At 39.3% G+C, this 18,050-nt stretch overlaps 1 protein-coding gene across 1 annotated transcript; it reads left to right on the top strand.

Moving 5' to 3' along the window:
* Positions 1-1,245: 1,245 nt before the first annotated feature.
* On the top strand, positions 1,246-17,652 carry LOC134585719 (saccharopine dehydrogenase-like oxidoreductase). The gene is made up of 12 exons (XM_063441178.1): positions 1,246-1,487; positions 7,084-7,196; positions 7,725-7,805; positions 8,909-9,038; positions 10,066-10,112; positions 10,601-10,725; positions 11,526-11,622; positions 15,525-15,644; positions 15,840-15,896; positions 16,234-16,345; positions 16,455-16,536; positions 17,456-17,652. The coding sequence occupies exons 1-12, from the start codon at positions 1,283-1,285 to the stop codon at positions 17,553-17,555; spliced, it is 1,269 nt and encodes a 422-aa protein (XP_063297248.1). The 5' UTR covers positions 1,246-1,282; the 3' UTR covers positions 17,556-17,652.
* The last annotated feature ends 398 nt before the right edge of the window (positions 17,653-18,050 follow it).

Raw genomic sequence — 18,050 nt, 5'->3', positions numbered from 1 at the left:
ACCAACTGATCGATACGTCAGCATATGCACGTACACATGCCACGTGGTAATCTCGGCCTACTAAATTTATTTTTACCGAGATTCCACCACATTAGTAGTCAAAGCGAACGAAGAAAGAAGTGCTCCAAATAACCAGGAGTTTCGAAAAGAGTTAATTTCTCATGAAACTATCACATTTACAACTTCAAACTGCTTTTAAAGGGATATGTAGTGCCAGGAATACAGAGCTGTATTCCTGGCACTACTTTAGTGAATAACTCTGCAAACCTCCTGGAAATCAAGTAACTTGTATTAAATATATATAGCACACTATTTACCCAGGGCGTATGTTTTAGATCATGGTGGTCAATCAGCTAATTTAACGAAGCAGTTATAAGATTAATGATTAGTAGTTTCCACCCTTATAGTGATACCTGTATCAAGCTATGTAAATACAGCAATCTAATAGGAGTATGTTAATGATTTTAGAATATGACTATTTGAGGTTTATCTGTTTACCCTTCGGGTAGTGACAAGCCTTTAATGAGAGAAACTTTGGGGGATATCTATAAGCAAATGGTGTTTTCCTTTCTCGGGGGGGCAGCATAGAAAAGGTCCAAGATGAAAATGTCAGTAAGGGCACAAAGGGAAACATTTCAAGGTTACATGGAGGAAAAAGGCACAAGGCAAAATACAATACAAAAAAAAATACTTCAATACTAGTTAGACATCACATGACCCCTCAGTGTGCGACTTCTAGTGATATTTGTCTGCTTCTAATTTATTTTTATTTTTGCTGATTTCTTTTCATATTTGGGTTACATCAAACCCAGTGCTATACTATAAAATATTAGAAATCCCAAGTAGTAATTACCAATAAAAAAACCAAAAAAAAAAACTATGCGGTATGAGGGCTGCCAGCGCTACCTGGACTTAATGCTGATGGACAACACATGTAAAGTGCTGCCCCATGACATGTAGATTTCACTGTGCTGACAGAAGCTAATAAACGAATTGCTCGGTGCTACGGTGCAGCACTTTTCATGAACTGCCCATCAGCATTGGTGATACTTGTCCAGGTGCTTCTGGTAGCATTCTCTGGAATTCCATTTGGAATGCTGACCTTAAAATACAAACTCATTTTCTTCTAACACAATATGGTGGTTATAGGGTCCTTGTGGAATCGTATCTCACTGATTAATTCTAAATAAAATACACATGGCTCCTAACGGCCCCCTCTCCGCCCTGCGCGGTATTTAAGGGCGATCTATTCTAGCAGGTAGTATCACTTGTTTCTGTCGCCATGGCTAGTGAAGCACCTGCAACTACTCGCCAGTACCAGTTTGTGGTCTTTGGGGCTTCCGGTTTTACCGGGCGCTATGTGGTGGAAGAGCTGGCTCGGGTGATGATCGAGGGAGAGACGAAAACCCCCAAACTCCGCTGGGCAGTGGCAGGAAGGAGCCAGGTCAAGCTGGAAGAAATCGTGGCACGGTTGGCCCGCAAAATCGGTGAGTTGTAGGGTGGGACACCGAGCACTGTCAGCAATGTGGTTGTTCGGGGAGGTACATAATTTGACAGGCCAGCCCTAGAAAACGTACTGATCCCACAAATTTCCTAGGTTCCATTCAGTGAGAGTTGGACCTGCAGAGAACGGAGTTAAATCCGCTGTTTACTAATCTGAGCATCTTCTGGCCTTCCAAACTCGCTTATAAATGGTTTTTAAGGTGGATGGGGAGATACTGTAGCCAACTCTACTAGTTTTACTACTTTGGTCTTAAAAATGACCTCTATAAACAAACTTGCATAGCAATGCGACTATACCGGATTTGCAGAATCTTTCCAATCTTCTGTTGAAGCCTAAACTCTACATTTGGTGTATAGGGTTGATTTGCCTAGATGAGGTAACTGTTGGTTATACATAACCTACAATGGGCATGATGTGTCTAGTTATAGTCTGTCCTCTGGGCAATGTGACAATGGATTCTATGCCTGAAGGTAAAATGGTGGAGATATCTTTTGTAGCTGATGCCTAATGTGTGATATGAATGTTGGTTTTGCATTTGTTATGCATAATCTGCAACAAAACTTAATCACTATTGCATATCGATGTGAGAGAGACGTGGTGCTGGGGGGATGGGGAAGGATTGCAAGCAGCCTTTAGTCTTCTATGGGGGAAGTTAAAGAGACACTATAGTCACCTAAACTTTAGCTTAATGAAGCAGTTTTGGTGTATAGAACATGCCCCTGCAGCCTCACTGCTCAATCCTCTGCCATTTAGGAGTTAAATCCCTTTGTTTATGAACCCTAGTCACACCTCCCTGCATGTGACTTGCACAGCCTTCCATAAACACTTCCTGTAAAGAGAGCCCTATTTAGGCTTTCTTTATTGCAAGTTCTGTTTAATTACGATTTTCTTATCCCCTGCTATGTTAATAGCTTGCTAGACCCTGCAAGAGCCTCCTGTATGTGATTAAAGTTCAATTTAGAGATTGAGATGCAATTAGTTACGATAAATTACATCTGTTTGAAAGTGAAACCAGTTTGTGTTTTTTTTCATGCAGGCTCTGTCAATCATAGCCAGGGGAGGTGTGGCTAGGGCTGCATAAACAGAAACAAAGTGATTTAACCCCTTAACGCCGTTACGGCGTTCTATGCCGTCGCGGCTTTAAAGGGCTTTAAAGCCGCTGCGGCGGCATAGAACGCCGTAACAGCTTGCAGCCCTGGAGGTCCGGCGGTACTCACCTCCGCCGCGATCCTCTTCTGGGGGGCTGCCTGAGAGCCCAGGCAGCCCCCCTCCGGCAAATGAGGCCCCCGGGGGCCATGTGATCGCTCTCAAAGAGCGATCACATGGCCCCCTATAGCTGGCTATGGATCTGCCAGCAGGGGGACTGTCTAAAATATTAGACAGTCCCCCTGCTGGTAGGTAGTGTAAAAAAAAAAATAATTAAGATGTTATAAAATAAATTAAATGTCTTTTTATATATATATATATATATATATATATATGTGTATATGTGTATATATGTGTGTATGTGTGTGTATGTATGTGTATATATGTGTATGTATAATATATACATGTATAATATATATACATATTATATATGTAACGTCATACGTAATGTATTTTAATACTAATATAAGTATATATATATTAATATTAAAATACACTTAGAATGACGTTACATATATATAATATGTATATATTATATATAATAGATCTACATATATATATTATATATACACGTATAATTACAATAATAAATAAATAAAATAATTAAATAAATAAATAAAATATTGAAACAAAATTTAAAATAAATTATATATTCATATGTAATTTCATTCTAACTGTATTTTGTTATTAATATATATATATATTGGAAACAGAATACACTTAGAATGACATTCTATATATAGCTATCTATATATAAAATACAAATAACCGCAAATATATATATATAGAGATAATTACATATAATTACATAAAAGATTACATTAGTATACACGTAGAATTTAAATACCTATAAATGCATATATATTAAAATTCTACGTGTATATTTAAGTAATTTTTTAACATAATTATGTCATTTGATTAATTAAAATTTGATTGACATGCCTGACAACACAGGGAGAAAGTGCATAGAATTTAATTCACAAGCACTATATTTGACCCTGTAACTCTCCAAGACACCCTAAAACCTGTACATAGGGGGTACTGTTTTACTCGGGAGACTTCGCTGAACTCAAATATTAGTGTTTAAAACTGGTAAATTGTATTACAACGATGATATTAAGTAAAAGTGAAGTTTTTTGCATTTTTTACAAACAAACTGCACTTTTATGGACTATATTATTGTTATATGTTTTACTGTTTTAAAACACTAATATTTGTGTTTAGTGAAATCTCCCAAGAATAACAGTACCCCCCATGTACAGGTTTTATGGTGTTTTGGAAAGTGAGAGAGTCACATATAAGGCTTGCATTTAATTTTTTTGACATTGAAATTTGCCAGATTAGTTATGTTGCCTTTGAGACCGTATGGTAGCCCAGGAATAATAATTACCCCCATGATGGCACACCATTTGCAAAAGTAGACAACCCAAGGTATTGCAAATGGGGTATGTCCAGTAATTTTTAGTAGCCACTTAGTCACAAACACTGGCCAAATATTAGTTTTTTGCTTTTTTCACACAAAAACAAATATGAACGCTAACTTTGGCCAGTGTTTGTGACTAAGTGACTACTAAAAAAGGCTAAACATACCCCACGTTCAATACCTTGGGTTGTCTACTTTTTCAAATGGTATGCCATTATGGGGGTAATTCTCATTCCTGGACTACCACACCGTCTCAAAGGTAACATTACTAATCTGGCAAATTTCAATTTGAAAATGGAACGTTCTATATTTGACCCTGTAACTTTCCAAAACACCATAAAACCTGTTAATGGGGGGTACTGTTCTACTCGTGAGACATCGCTGATTACAAATATGTGCATTTTTTTTGCAGTAAAACCTAACAGTATTATGACATTTACAGCTAAAATGTGAAGCGGAACAAAAAATTTTTATAAAAAATGTAAATTTCTCAGTTTTTTTTAATTTTATTCATAATAAATTGTTTCATATATGAATATTTTATATGAAATTAAAGCCCTGTTTCTCCTGAACAAAATGATATATAATAAGTGTGGGTGCATATAATATGAAAGAGGGGAACTACGGGTGAACAGACATATAGCGCAAATTCCAGTTTTTGTTTACGTTTTGTTTTGATCAGAACGTGCACTATTGACTCCGTCCTGAAGGGGTTAACTCCTAAATGTCAGTGAAATTGCAGGGGAATGATCTATACACTAAAACTACTTTATTTAGGTGACTATAGTGTTCCTTTAATAAATCATGCATTGCTATAACCCAATGACATTCCTGTGTTTCGTTAATACCAGATTAAAGGACCAATAACAAAAATGTACTAAAGAGTCAACATGGACACTTCAAGCACTAAATCATGCTGTTATGGTTCCATGAGTGCCATGGTACCCTGAATGCAATACCTTAGTAACAGTTTGACCTTTTACCTATATCCTTTAGCTTCTGCTCTTTGCAAGAAGCTCCTGCTAGGAACTTCTATTAGATGGCTGCGGGGAGCAGTATCCATTGGACCACAGGAAAAATCAAATGACTAAATTATACAGCAAGCTTGGAGTGTTAATTTTAAGGGTAACTTTGGTAGACAGTACAAACACCTGCCAAGGTTGCATAACATGGACAATACAAATTTAAAGTAACACTTTCAGCACAAACAAACTTAGATTATCAAAGTGGTATTAGTGTACTGCTTGTGGCCCTGAAGACTTGCTGCCATTTAGGAGTACATGCCTCAAACTACTGACTCTCTCTCAGCCTCCCTTCCTTAACAACTTCTAACTTCCCTTATTGTAGTTCTAGAACTTCTAAAAGTGCCTACACACTGTGCATATTGCAGTTTCTTCTTACCCCTTGCAATTGTACAAACAATGCAAAGGGTAAAAAGGGCCCTGGCAACAAGCCACATTGTAGCCATTAAAGCTCTTGTACAACATGCTTGGCTACATGGTCCATTAGATTACAATCCAATGTAGAGCGCTCTCTCTCCTCTCAACTTCTACACAGGAGGCTGCTGTAGACTTTAGCCAGAATTGGCATTCAAACAGAGCAGGAGAAGATTTTCTAAAATAAAACACTTGTGAAAATGGTGGCTGTATGCAGTCCTAGCAACACATTACCTAGCTGAGATTCCTAAACCATGATTGAACTCCCAAATGGCTGTTAATTGAACAGTTGGACTGCAGGGGCATGGCCTACCACCCGGTTAGACAGCCTTTGGCACTCCAGATATTGTGAACTACCACCTCTGATGCTCTGGGAATAAAATCAATGTTCATGCTCTGACAACCTAAAATACAGCTATAAATTGTGTTTGCTGCACTATGGCCCCTGGTGTAGTCAATCAGTTACACTGACAAAGTTAGTTGGCTATTAACTAACAAATCTTGGCTAGCTTACCGGTAGACTCCCATCAAAGTAGTTTTTTATCTGTCAACATCTACTGGTGCAGCTGAGTTTAAAACAAAACACAGCTTAGGGGAAATGTTATAGGAATGAGAAATTAAATTCCTGACTAAGCTCTGCTGGTACCTTCCTTGCTTGTAACATTGACATCCTGGAACTGTTCTGGATGCCTAATGTGAATTCTGTGCATATTTCACATCTGTCGACAAAGCTAAAACTACACCATGTAGGTGCTACACACTCTCCTTCCTTCTGTCCCACTGTGCTGCCTCCTTGCTTCCTATTTATTTTTAAAGGACCACTCTAGGCACCCAGACCACTTCAGCTTAATGAAGTGGTCTGGGTGCCAGGTCCAGCTAGGGTTAACTAATTGTTTTATAAACATAGCAGTTTCAGAGAAACTGCTATGTTTATAAATGGGTTAAGCCTTCCCACAAATCCTCTAGTGGCGCTTGCGTGATTCTCACTGTGAAAATCAGTGAGAGCACGCAAGCGTCCATAGGAAAGCATTGTAAATGCTTTCCTATGCGACTGGCTGCGCGTGCAGCTCTTGCCGCGCGTGCGCATTCAGCCGACAGGGCGGAACGGAGGAGGATCGGAGGCAGAGATCTCCCCGCCCAGCGCTGGAAAAAGGTAAGTTTTAAACACTTTCCCCTTTTCAGAGGCGGGAGGGGGACCCTGAGGGTGGGGGCACTTTCAGGGCACTCTAGTGCCAGGAAAACAAGTTTTTCCTGGCACTAGAGTGGTCCTTTAATACAAAATCCCTTCATTGCATCATAGCTCAGATTGCACATGCTCTGAGCCAGCAAGAATCTTGTGACTGGACTACAGGAGTGCCAACTGAGGTCATGACAGTGTGGATGATCAGTGCCAGGAACTCTGGCCAGCTGTGGCTTAAGGTAAGTTTGAAAAACTTTTTACAGTGGTAGGTCCTGTTATGCCCCGAAAGGGAACATATTCTTGCTATTGGGGTTAGAATAATATTTTCAGTCTAATTTACAAGGTACAGTATTTGATGTGGTGTGGCTTTTTTTTTTTGTCTAACTCTCTTTAGGAAAACCACAACTTAAATCTGAGATTGGCATTCTAATATGTGATGTTGATGATTACGCCACTCTCACCAGAATGTGTAAAAAGGCTGCTATAGTCCTGAACTGTGTCGGACCTGTAAGTATACCGGGGGGAGGGCTAGGCGACACAAACTTCTATGGGTGGCATGGTAATCCCTTGCCTACAGCTCACTAAATCTAGCAATAAGGGGATGTCAGTATTGCCTTCATAAGAGTAGTGTACTTGCTCCTGTCATCTTATGACCATACAAAGCAATTGTACATTATAACTGACTCAATATGGTATGTATCTATGAATGACCTCTCATATTACAGCTGCCAAAACCCATTGTGGGTTGAAAGATTTGGCATTCTTCATATTTGTTAACCTAGCATAGCTCAAACTGTGCTTGGTGCTATCCACTAGACTAATACTAATGTTGCTACAGATCAGACTGGGAAAAACTGACAGTTTCTGGAATTTGCACACTTGCACTCTGAAGTGGCTTCATTATGGCCACGGAGTCCCCCTCTCAACTTTAAGAATGACTGCCTGTAAACCACTTCTCTATTAAAATATAACTTGTGCATGGACACTAGTTCTTGTAGTCTTAATTTAAGCTTGTCTTTTTCTCCTAACTTACAGTACACTTTATATGGTGAGCCTGTGATAAAGGCTTGTATTGAGAACGGCGCAAACTATCTTGATCTTTGTGGAGAACCTCAGGTATGTTACAGATTAAAGGGTTCTATGTGTAATGTTTAAGATGGATGGCTGAGGTTCACCCCACAACTCGGTTTAATGGTGTTTGTCAACTTCACAACTAGATTCCCTGTGCATATTTTCATGACTAACGGCTCTGTCCATGATGGTTGAAGCTAGCTGTGGGCAGTGAGTTTTTTTTTTTTTTTTTTTTTCGATAACTAACTGCTCCTGGGAGGTGGTGGTTCCTTAAATGTGGTATGCAATAGGGGAGACCTAGCAAACTTTGATTCAGGAGAGATGCTAGTTGTAAGATCTGTAGTCTGAAAGATGGTGCAGACTAATAAACATGTCTTGGGGCAGACATGCCCACCTTGACAGTCATCAAACTAAAGTCCAGTAGTCTGGATGAAGGCCTGCTATATATAACACTAAACTCCTATGGTTACTAATATTAATGGGCACACAGGCTGCTTTGGGCTACTCTGCTATTGCTTTTAGTTATAACCTACTCAATCTACTCTTTAACTTGATCTGTAATTGTTCTTGAACTTGTCCAAAATGTATAAATGTTTTACCTGTGGGTCTCATGGTACCATGTAACACCCTAATAATGCATTGGCTATTTTCCTAATCAACTTGTCTTTCAAGTGAATAACTCCTTTAACCCCTTAAGGACCAAACTTCTGGAATAAAAGGGAATCATGACATGTCACACGTCATGTGTCCTTAAGGGGTTAAAATAGGACACAGGAGAATCTGACCCACAATCCTGTCTGTACTACTTTATCCCAATAGTGGAGTTTGGAGAACAATACTAAAACAGTATCAGTTTCTGGAGGGACCAAGATATCTTTAAGCATTAATCAGTGACATTCATGGAATCGCCTGACTTACTACTTTCAGTCAACGTAAATCCAGCTGGAACTCAAATTATGTTTTCTGATAATATGCAATCCACTTATATTAAAAAAATAAATAAATAAATAAAAAAAATCGTCTTTCAATTATAACTTCTAAAAACCAAATCCTCAGCCATATATTTTAGCTAGTAATTTGAGATTTGCAAAGTGGTAATGTCATGTATTACAGTGAACTATCCATTGAATGACTGTGTTCTATCTTAGTTCCTAGAAGAAATGTACCTAAAATATGACAAGAAGGCAGCTGAAAAGGGAGTATATATTGTTGGCAGTGCAGGTTTTACCTCCATTGTGGCAGAACTTGGAGTCTTGTTCACTAAAAGCAAAATGGAAGGTAAGCAAAGTACTGTGCTTGTCAATGGAACACTCCATCCATAACAATCTCCGTTAAGTTACAAGAGCATGTGTTTATGGAAAGTCTTTCTAAAGGTTTAATAAAGATCTCTGGCAGGGACTGTGCACTAATTCAGATCAGTAAGCACTCTGGCATTTTGTTCTTTAAATAAAACTAATGCTCTGAGATGCTTTGTATTTTATTTTTTTGGGTAGCGGCTAGTCTTAAGAGTGCAATTGTATGATGGTGCATGTCCACTTTTACTGGCTCAACATAACCACCAAGCTAGCATATAGATCAGGACAACAAACTGTATGCATATCTCAAACTGAGGGCCTACTTATGATTGAGTCTTTACAATAGGTCAGTGGTGCCAACCTGTCGGACAATATCTGTGCAGTTAATAAAGTGATCAGGCTTTCCCACAGTCTACATCCATAAGACTTGTGGGAAATACTTAACACATGTCTTCTACATTTTATCTTGTAGGCTAACTATTGGTGTCTTCCCTCCATATACATAGTCCAACAGTCTTAGAAATGTTGACTACTGACCAAGCAAAGCGCACTAGTGGAAACATTTGCTTGGTAACTTCCTGCACTAACCTAGCTTACCAGCTGACTTCACTCAGCAAACAAGCTAAATCCTACACTCTAGGGCAGTGATTGCTAACCTTGACCGCCTAAACTGTTTCTGGACTACACTTCCCACAATGCTCAGCTAGCTGAGCATCGTGGGATATGTTCAGAAACAATTTATGCTGTCAAGGTTGGTTAATAGTATAGCTATGAAGCTTAATTGCTATAATTCTATTTTGTAAGCTACAATGACATTTCTAGTTCAGATGTAGTTAAACTGAAATAAGAGAAAGCAGAATGGTGATATAGAATTGGTTTTAACCCTGTAAATCAAACCACATCCAATAAACTAGAGCATTAAATATCCCTTGATGGAAGGCTTTGGATAACACTATGCTCTAAAACCAGTGTCAGTTCTTCAATCTTTATTTCACTTTGTTCCTTTCTAGGTACTCTGACTGCAGTTGAAAGCTTCTTCTATAATGTGCCAGAGTCGGTGAGTTCTGGTTTCATTACTCCATGGTAACATCAAGTAGGCTTATTTCAGGAATAAGACGAAGTACACTACTTTCTTAACTTAAAGAATCTTCACATTCAGTAGTCCTAAATAATTGTGAAATCTCTCAAGACAAAAGCCAGTTCTGATGAGCAGAATAACTTGTATCATGGCCTAAAAAGGCCACTTAAGCACCACATAGTTTAACAAGCTTGTATGTGTTCCTTCTTCACCTTGCTGTAGTCTGCACACTAAGGCAATTGTAGCAGTCAGTGGCTCAGGCCAATTCTGTGAACCCTGTTAACGGGGCTCTTTAATGGCATATGTTTTCACCTCCATGTTTAGACATTCCCTTAGACCAGAGGAAGAGACTATCTGGAGTGGCCTTCTGGTGATTTAATTGCATGACCACTACTATAAACTGCAGACTTTTTCATATTATAAATCTGAATATTATGCCTAACATTCTCTAAACTTGTATGCACTAGGTGATCTATCATAATGGGTCATGGAAATCCTTTGTTCATGGAATTGGGTACCAGAATAGTCTTAAGAAGATCAAAAATCAAATGTCACACAAACCCCTTCCTGTCTTCTGTAAAACATTAAAGAGGTCAGTGACTTTGGCTTTTTTTTTTTTTTTTTTTTTTGAGGGATGGAGTTAAAATGCCTGTGAAACCTATACCTCATGAGGTGGGTGGGAGAGGGAGCATGACATCGTTAACTTCAGCAACCTACAGTTGTAAGATTGCCTGCTCTAACTAGATCACTTAGATGCTGCCCTGGAACTTGATTTATATCAAGTTTATGAAAACCATTTTAACCCCTTAAGGACCAAACTTCTGGAATAAAAGGGAATCATGACATGTCAGACATGTCATGTGTCCTTAAGGGGTTAAAGTTCAAAAGCCTGGGCTGTTCAGTACTGCTAATGACAGGTGAGGTTGACTGCCTGAAAAAATATGTGCAGAGCTAATGTTCCAGCTGAAAAGTCTAAAGTATGGACAAACCACACAACTCATTACAAACTGGCTTCCAACCCAGTCTGAGGTGTACTACACAAACTGTCAAAGTGTTGAGGATGTCCTTCTTAAGGTGTCCCTAGGCCCCACCAAAGCAGATTATGAACTGCAAGGAACACCAATGATCAAACCCTTGCTTAAACAATTCAAAGAATAACTCTTAAATTGACAATGGCCTCCTGTTTGAAATAACTTAAGGATTAAATCCAGGAAGATCAAACATTTTCAAACTGTCTTGGTGCACTTTCTTGGTAACAATCTCAACACTAAAACTGGTGTCAAAAGAAAGTCCCCTCTAAAACTGTATGGGTATAAATGTACATCATGTTAAGCCTCAGGGTACTTTGATCTACTTGGTATCCAAGTAAGTTTTATAAAACTTATCTTCCAGGGATCCAGGACTATATGCAATTCCTCTTTTGGGAGCAGATACCTCTGTGGTTACAAGGACCCACCGATACCTGTATGAACATCTTCAGGAATCACCAGTAAGTTTGGCATTCCAAGCTACAAATTAAACTATGTAGAGCAATCTAGCATAGCAATGAACATTTAGCTGAATGTCTGCTTCCGTGGTGCATGCTCTACTCCTAGTATCTACCTGTATAGAGCATATTTTTTCCAGTCAGTGAATCTCATCACTTAAGTACTTGCATGACTCCTTCTTGAAGTGGCCATTTTGGCAGTAGCCTGGATGTGCATTGCTTCAACTGGAAACACTGAACATCCAGTTATTGGGACTAGCTGCACACATGACAGACAGCCTGTAACTGTGACATACTGCCTAATGTCAATACTGTGTTACCAGTGTATCCTGATCAATGCATTCACTGCTTCATGATTTTTATGCCGACACAGGCAGCTCTTCCCTGTCCAACACCTTTCCTCTTTCCCACCTTGCAAGCTTAGAGTGCACATGTGTGATCTGACCCAGTAAAATGGGCTATTTATACTATTCACTATGCCTCTGACATGTCAGCCACATGTTGGTCCAATTAGACAGGAGCATGCTGGGAGCTTCACACGGCACTGGTTTGTATGTTTTGTTTTTGGTTTTTCCTCTTATGGAAACTTGGGAAAGCTAAGGAATGACTGTTGCTCAGTGGGGAACCTGTAGCACACTTTTAATATTCTATGGGTATTAAACATTACTGCTCTTTCATCTATTACTAAAAGGTTCTCTCCCACAGTTGACATGCCTTCAAGTGGCTGAGCAGACAGATACCTGCCAGAAAGCTGCTAGTTTATGACTATGGCCCTCAGACTGGAATTCATAGGTTTTTCCTCAGATTGCCTAGCATGGTTTTCGAACAAATCTATATAGTCTATACTAGGTAACGTGCCAAAAAGGCACAAAGTACTTTCCCAGCTCATGGGCATGCCTACAGTACTGCTGCCTGATTACACCATTTAATCAAAAGACAAAATGAAATAATGTAAGTATGAAAGCTTACATTCTCCATGCAGTTTGCTGTAATCTAGCACTGCCTCTTGTTCAAATGGCTAGTTGTCCTAAACATTCTGGCATTGTACTTTGCAATACCTCTAAAGAAGTAACCACATCCCCAAAGACTCTTCTAACCTTAAGTCTTCTGGCTTTAGTACCATAATTCCTCACCCCACCATAAGATACTCAAAGTGTATGGTGCCATCATAGATCAGAAGCACTCAAAACCCCTCCATATACCCAAACTATATGCTTAAGGGCTCTCATGAACCTGACTCTTGTGGTAGTCACTTAGAGGATTCTAGCCTAAATCTCACGTCTACATAGCGGTGCCTTTTCTCCTTGGCTTAAATTGGTAAGCCAGGAGACTCATCATTCTTTAAGGCCCTCTAGTCAGATGCAGATTACCTGCCAGACATGCTGGTTACAAAGTGCAGTGTGCATTCAAACTCCCTTTGGGACCCTGATCTTCAAACTGGTCAGAAGCTCATGTTGGTTCCTGAAACATGATCCAACATGGATATAATTACCAAAGGTAAGCAAGCTTGGGCACTACATATATTGCAAAAATACAGAGCCTATGATTTTATGGTCTGTGGAATGTTGGTTCTTTATAAATGTAAACCTCAGCTCCATACACAACCCTCCAGGCACTATGGAAACTCCAGCCTTTTAAAAACCTTCTGACTGCTTGGCTCACAGATACATCTGTCTTACTAAACTAATACTTTTATATTTAAAGGAACACTATAGTCACCTAAATTACTTTAGCTAAAGAAAGCAGTTTTAGTGTATAGATCATTTCACTGCTCAATTCACTGTCATTTAGGAGTTAAATCACTTTGTTTCAGTTTGTGCAGCCCTAGCCACACCTCCCCTGGCTATGATTGACAGAGCCTGCATGACAGATGTACAGATGTAATTTACCTTAAATAATTGTATCTCCATCTCTAAATTGAACTTTAATCACATACAGGAGGCTCTTGCAGGGTCTAGCAAGCTATTAACATAGCAGGGGATAAGAAACTAAATTAAACAGAACTTGCAATAAAAGCCTAAATAGGGCTCTCTTTACAGGAAGTGTTTATGGAAGGCTGTGCAAGTCACATACAGGGAGGTGTGACTAGGGTTCATAAACAAAGGGATTGAGCAGTGAGGCTGCAGGGGCATGTTCTATACACCAAAACTGCTTCATTAAGCTAAAGTTGTTCAGGTGACTGTGTTCATTGAACTTAGCCTAAAGTGCTGACACAATAAATTGTCCTGTTTCAAAAACAGATACAGTATCAATCTTATTTTGACCCAATACGAATATTTCCTGCAACTTCAAATACCTGGCTACATTTAAGCACAATCAGGCTATAGTAAAAGTTTATCTAGCACTTCTGGGAATCCATTACAACTCTCTGGGGGTTAAACAAAATTTACAAGTCTAGTCACTAGACTATGCAACTATAACTAGTCTGATTTTTCTCTGCTCCTAATGTTGCAATCGCAACATCTGCAAACTTAATGGTCTCTTCTGACTCTATGTTAAGATGTGCCCACTTCCCTGTCTCTTCCATATTACATCATTTATCTGAGTAATAAGTCTACCCCTTCCTCTAAACATCTAAGAGCATGGTCAGGATGGCAGTCTAGATAAATGTCACTGCAGTGTAATCTATCAAGTGGCTATAGCAGACAAAAGATCAGCAAAATAACAGCTAATCTGGATACAATTTTGGTCACTTTCAACCACCCAATTATACTTGGTCTAAGTATTCAATTTTTTTAAAGATTATCTGGCTAAAATACCCAGATGTCAAAAGTATGTGCTGGAATTGTAGAATTAAGATTTTCCAAATTCAATAGGATAGGATGATATGGTAATATATAGCAAAGATAACCAAAATTGGTGGTCAAAACCCGAATTGGGTATAAATACTAGCCTTAATGGCACACCTCTAAATATCCTAGTAATTTGTAACTGATTAGCTAATTAGTTACAAATTACTAGTATATTTAGAGGCGTGCCATTAAGGCTAGTATTTATACCCAATTCGGGTTTTGACCACCAATTTTGGTTATCTTTGCTATATATTACCATTTCATCCTATCCTATTGAATTTGGAAAATCTTAATTCTACAATTCCAGCACATACTTTTGACATCTGGGTATTTTAGCCAGATAGTCTAAGTATTCAATTTTTTTTTTTTTGTTTTTTTTTTTTTGTTCTCTAAGCAAGGGGTTAAGCCCCAGGACACCTCTGGAATGTGTATTTTTTCTACCAGTGGAGAGGGGTTCCACGTTTTGGACCCACCGACCAGGGTAGAGAATTTTCTTATCTCGATATGTCTTAGACTTTACCTTGTATATTTGCCATCCACAGAATTTTCTTATATTTAATGATCTGAAAAATGGTGAACTGCAATGGACTGTACCAGTTTAACCTCTTGAGTTCACATGGCACCAATTGACTTAACTCCCAGACAATACTCAGTCAACTGCATCCACTGCTAAGGGTACTTGCATGGTCCAAAACTGACAGCCTGTAAAGGTTAAGGCTTCACCCTGCATTTCTGCCTGTCTTACTAGCATGTGATGCTGTAACTCTGCAGTGGAATTTTATTTGGGATACATCTTTTTGAGACCACATGTAGCAGCCATGTACTAAACTAATCTGGGTCCAATCTCTGCTTTTGCCTGAGTGGCTAATCCAACTACTTGGGATCTCTCTAAAGGTCCAGATGCTTTTCTAGACTTTGCCCTGAGGAACCATAGCAATATTCCAATTTTAATATACTATAACTTGATTCTCTCCAGGGCCTGAATTCCCTAAATGGAAACTGCTCCTTATAGAGCTGACTAAACTTCCACAAGAAGTCTGTAGTTCAATGCTGTATTTCAATCTCATTCTCCTGTATAATCTTGCTGTTCAGTAATATGATTGTTTCTATTAGGTGTATTACTCAGCAAACGTAGCAGTGAGTAGCTTTGTATCAGCAGTGTTGCTGACTCTTGCTGTATTCCTCATGTCACTTCTTGCAACATTTTCCTGGGGGAGAAATATTCTTATAAAGGTAAGTACATGGACTACTCAAAGTTTAAACTAATGCAGATTGGCTGCCCTGTAACTTAACATTTACTTCATGCCACTGGTTTTGTTTTCTCCTTGGGTGTAACTTGGACCACCTTACACAACATGCTTCTGGTTAATGTAGTTAAAATCTGAGTGGTATAACATGCAATGGCCTTAACAATAACTTCTTCACTAGTATCCTAGGTTCTTCTCATGTGGAACATTTTCAGCAGAAGGACCAACACAACGACAGGTAATTTAAAGACGAGAAGGCCCATCCTTCTTAAACTGGGGAAAATCTGCTTGTGAGGCAGTTTCTAAACAGTGGGTTGAATCTTGCCTTTGCACAGATGGATCCACTGACCTGCTTTCCTTTGGGCAACTAAGTTGTCTTATGTGTTTTGGCCTTACATACAGTTCTAAAATTGGATTGGTAAGAAACCTGACATTTAATTCAGCTTCTTGAACCTGGAGAATTAGGAGTCTGTCTGTTTTCTTTGCTAGCGTGAATGGTGGCAGTCATATAGCTATAGTAATGCTAAATGGGCTATCTTCCTTGGTAAGGTACACTGAAACATTTGACTTTGCAGATTGATGAAACCTCTTTTAAAATCAAATTCATTGGTGAGGGCTGCAGTAAAGGCAGGGATGGACAGAAAGACATTCCAGATCTTAAAATCCGCACAGAAGTCTCAGGGCCAGGTAAGTAACCTACTGTTTTTTTTAACTTTATTTCCACTACACCTCACGGTCACTCATGCTAAATTACATGTGGAGAAACTAACACTTTGTCTTTACTTTGTACCTGCAGAAGCTGCTTATGTGACTACTCCTATAGTAATTGTACAGGCTGCAATGACCATCTTCAAGGAGCCAGGTGCTCTACCAAAGGGGTAGGTATACAGCATTAGAGTCCCCCTGACTACAGCAGTTTGTAGTCTCATGACAAACTTTTCTTCCGTGACCCCACGTTTCTTTAGTCTTAAACTAGAATATAGGGAGTTTGGTATGGAACATGACAGACTGGCAGGATTGTGATCCTTGATGAACCAGGGGGTGCCCTTAGATTGAGTATCTTGACTTCAATAACTTGGAAGAAGCTCTGACAAACACTAGCCATAGATTAATGGGTCTCGGTGTAGGACTTTCACTAGTCAAAACAACTGACAGTTATTTAGGTGAGTTTCTAAAAGCTTGAAACTGAACATTTAATGTTTCCAAATGCACGGTGAGTGCAACTGTTGCTTAGTGGGCACAATGCTGAATTAAATTTATAATTAATTTAAATGGGGAATGGCAGAATTTGCCTAACTTATCCCCTAGGTTTTAGAGTGCAGAGCCAAAATGCCTGTAGGGCAGCATGGCCATACACCCTGTGATCCAATGTCTGTGTGCATGATCTCTGAGAGGGACAATCAAGATCAAAAGATCTCTGCTCAGCCCTGTGTCCCAGCTTTGTGGTATGCAGCTCACTAGGGGCTCCCTTACACATACTACTTGGACTCCAACACTAAACCAGCAGTTTTAGTATCCATGTGTGGAGGGCCCAAGGCAATCATGATCACTGTGCAGTGATTACTTAATCTCCTTGCATGATGCTGAGGAACAGCTATACATGCCGTAAAGGTTTGATTTCTGCAGGAAAAACAAATTGGTGTATGCAAATGGGGTGGTATAGAAAAAGGCTAATAAAACAAAGATTGGGTGGTAGGGTGAAATCATGAGCACTTGCTATTAAACTGTTTCCAGACTTCTAACTCTTGTAGGGATTGTTGCATATATAATTTTGTTTTTTTTCCACCCTTTCACTAGGGGTGGTGTATTCTCTCCTGGGGCAGCATTCTCAAAAACAAGAATCATTGATCGTCTCAGGAAAGCAGGCCTTCACTTTGACATAAAAATAAAAAACTAAACTGCTATGCTGATGCAATATGTCTAACTGGAAATGACCTATGGCACAGGAACAAATGTATAAGTGTATGTTCTGATTGTATTTAATAAACTGTACTAACTGCAAGATATGGCGTGCTTTCTTACTTTAGAAGTAGGGTTGCCATTTCTGGCAGGCAGACTTGTGGCAAATTACATTTGATCTTCCCCAACCAGCCCATGGGACAGAAATAAAGATCTCCTGCAGGGCCTGTAATATTAAAAGTGAGTCTTCACCCAGACTGCCCTGATCCTGTGGGTTAGGAGGGAGCCAACACTCTGGGGTGCAGAAAAGCCCCAGATCTCATCAGGACTGGATACACTTACAGCCCTTATATACTGCTCACACTACCACTAAACTTCCCCAATATAGCATCTATTGACCTGGGTACAATCCCTTTGCTCACAGTTGCAACCACAAGCAAAAGTTCTATAACTCTATACACACTTATCATCAAATCACACACCTAGGCATTAA

The sequence above is a fragment of the Pelobates fuscus genome, chromosome 2 (genome assembly GCF_036172605.1).
Source record: "Pelobates fuscus isolate aPelFus1 chromosome 2, aPelFus1.pri, whole genome shotgun sequence".
NCBI classification, from domain to species: Eukaryota; Metazoa; Chordata; class Amphibia; order Anura; family Pelobatidae; genus Pelobates; species Pelobates fuscus.
This window is presented reverse-complemented; position numbering and strand designations above follow the sequence as displayed.

Excerpts from the sequence above, each read along its gene's own strand:
- LOC134585719 (XM_063441178.1), top strand. The coding sequence starts at position 1,283 with ATGGCTAGTGAAGCACCTGCAACTACTCGCCAGTACCAGTTTGTGGTC. Across the intron at positions 7,806-8,908 it reads ATCTTTGTGGAGAACCTCAG|TTCCTAGAAGAAATGTACCT; the intron begins GTATGTTACAGA and ends GTTCTATCTTAG. Across the intron at positions 16,537-17,455 it reads CCAGGTGCTCTACCAAAGGG|GGGTGGTGTATTCTCTCCTG; the intron begins GTAGGTATACAG and ends CCCTTTCACTAG.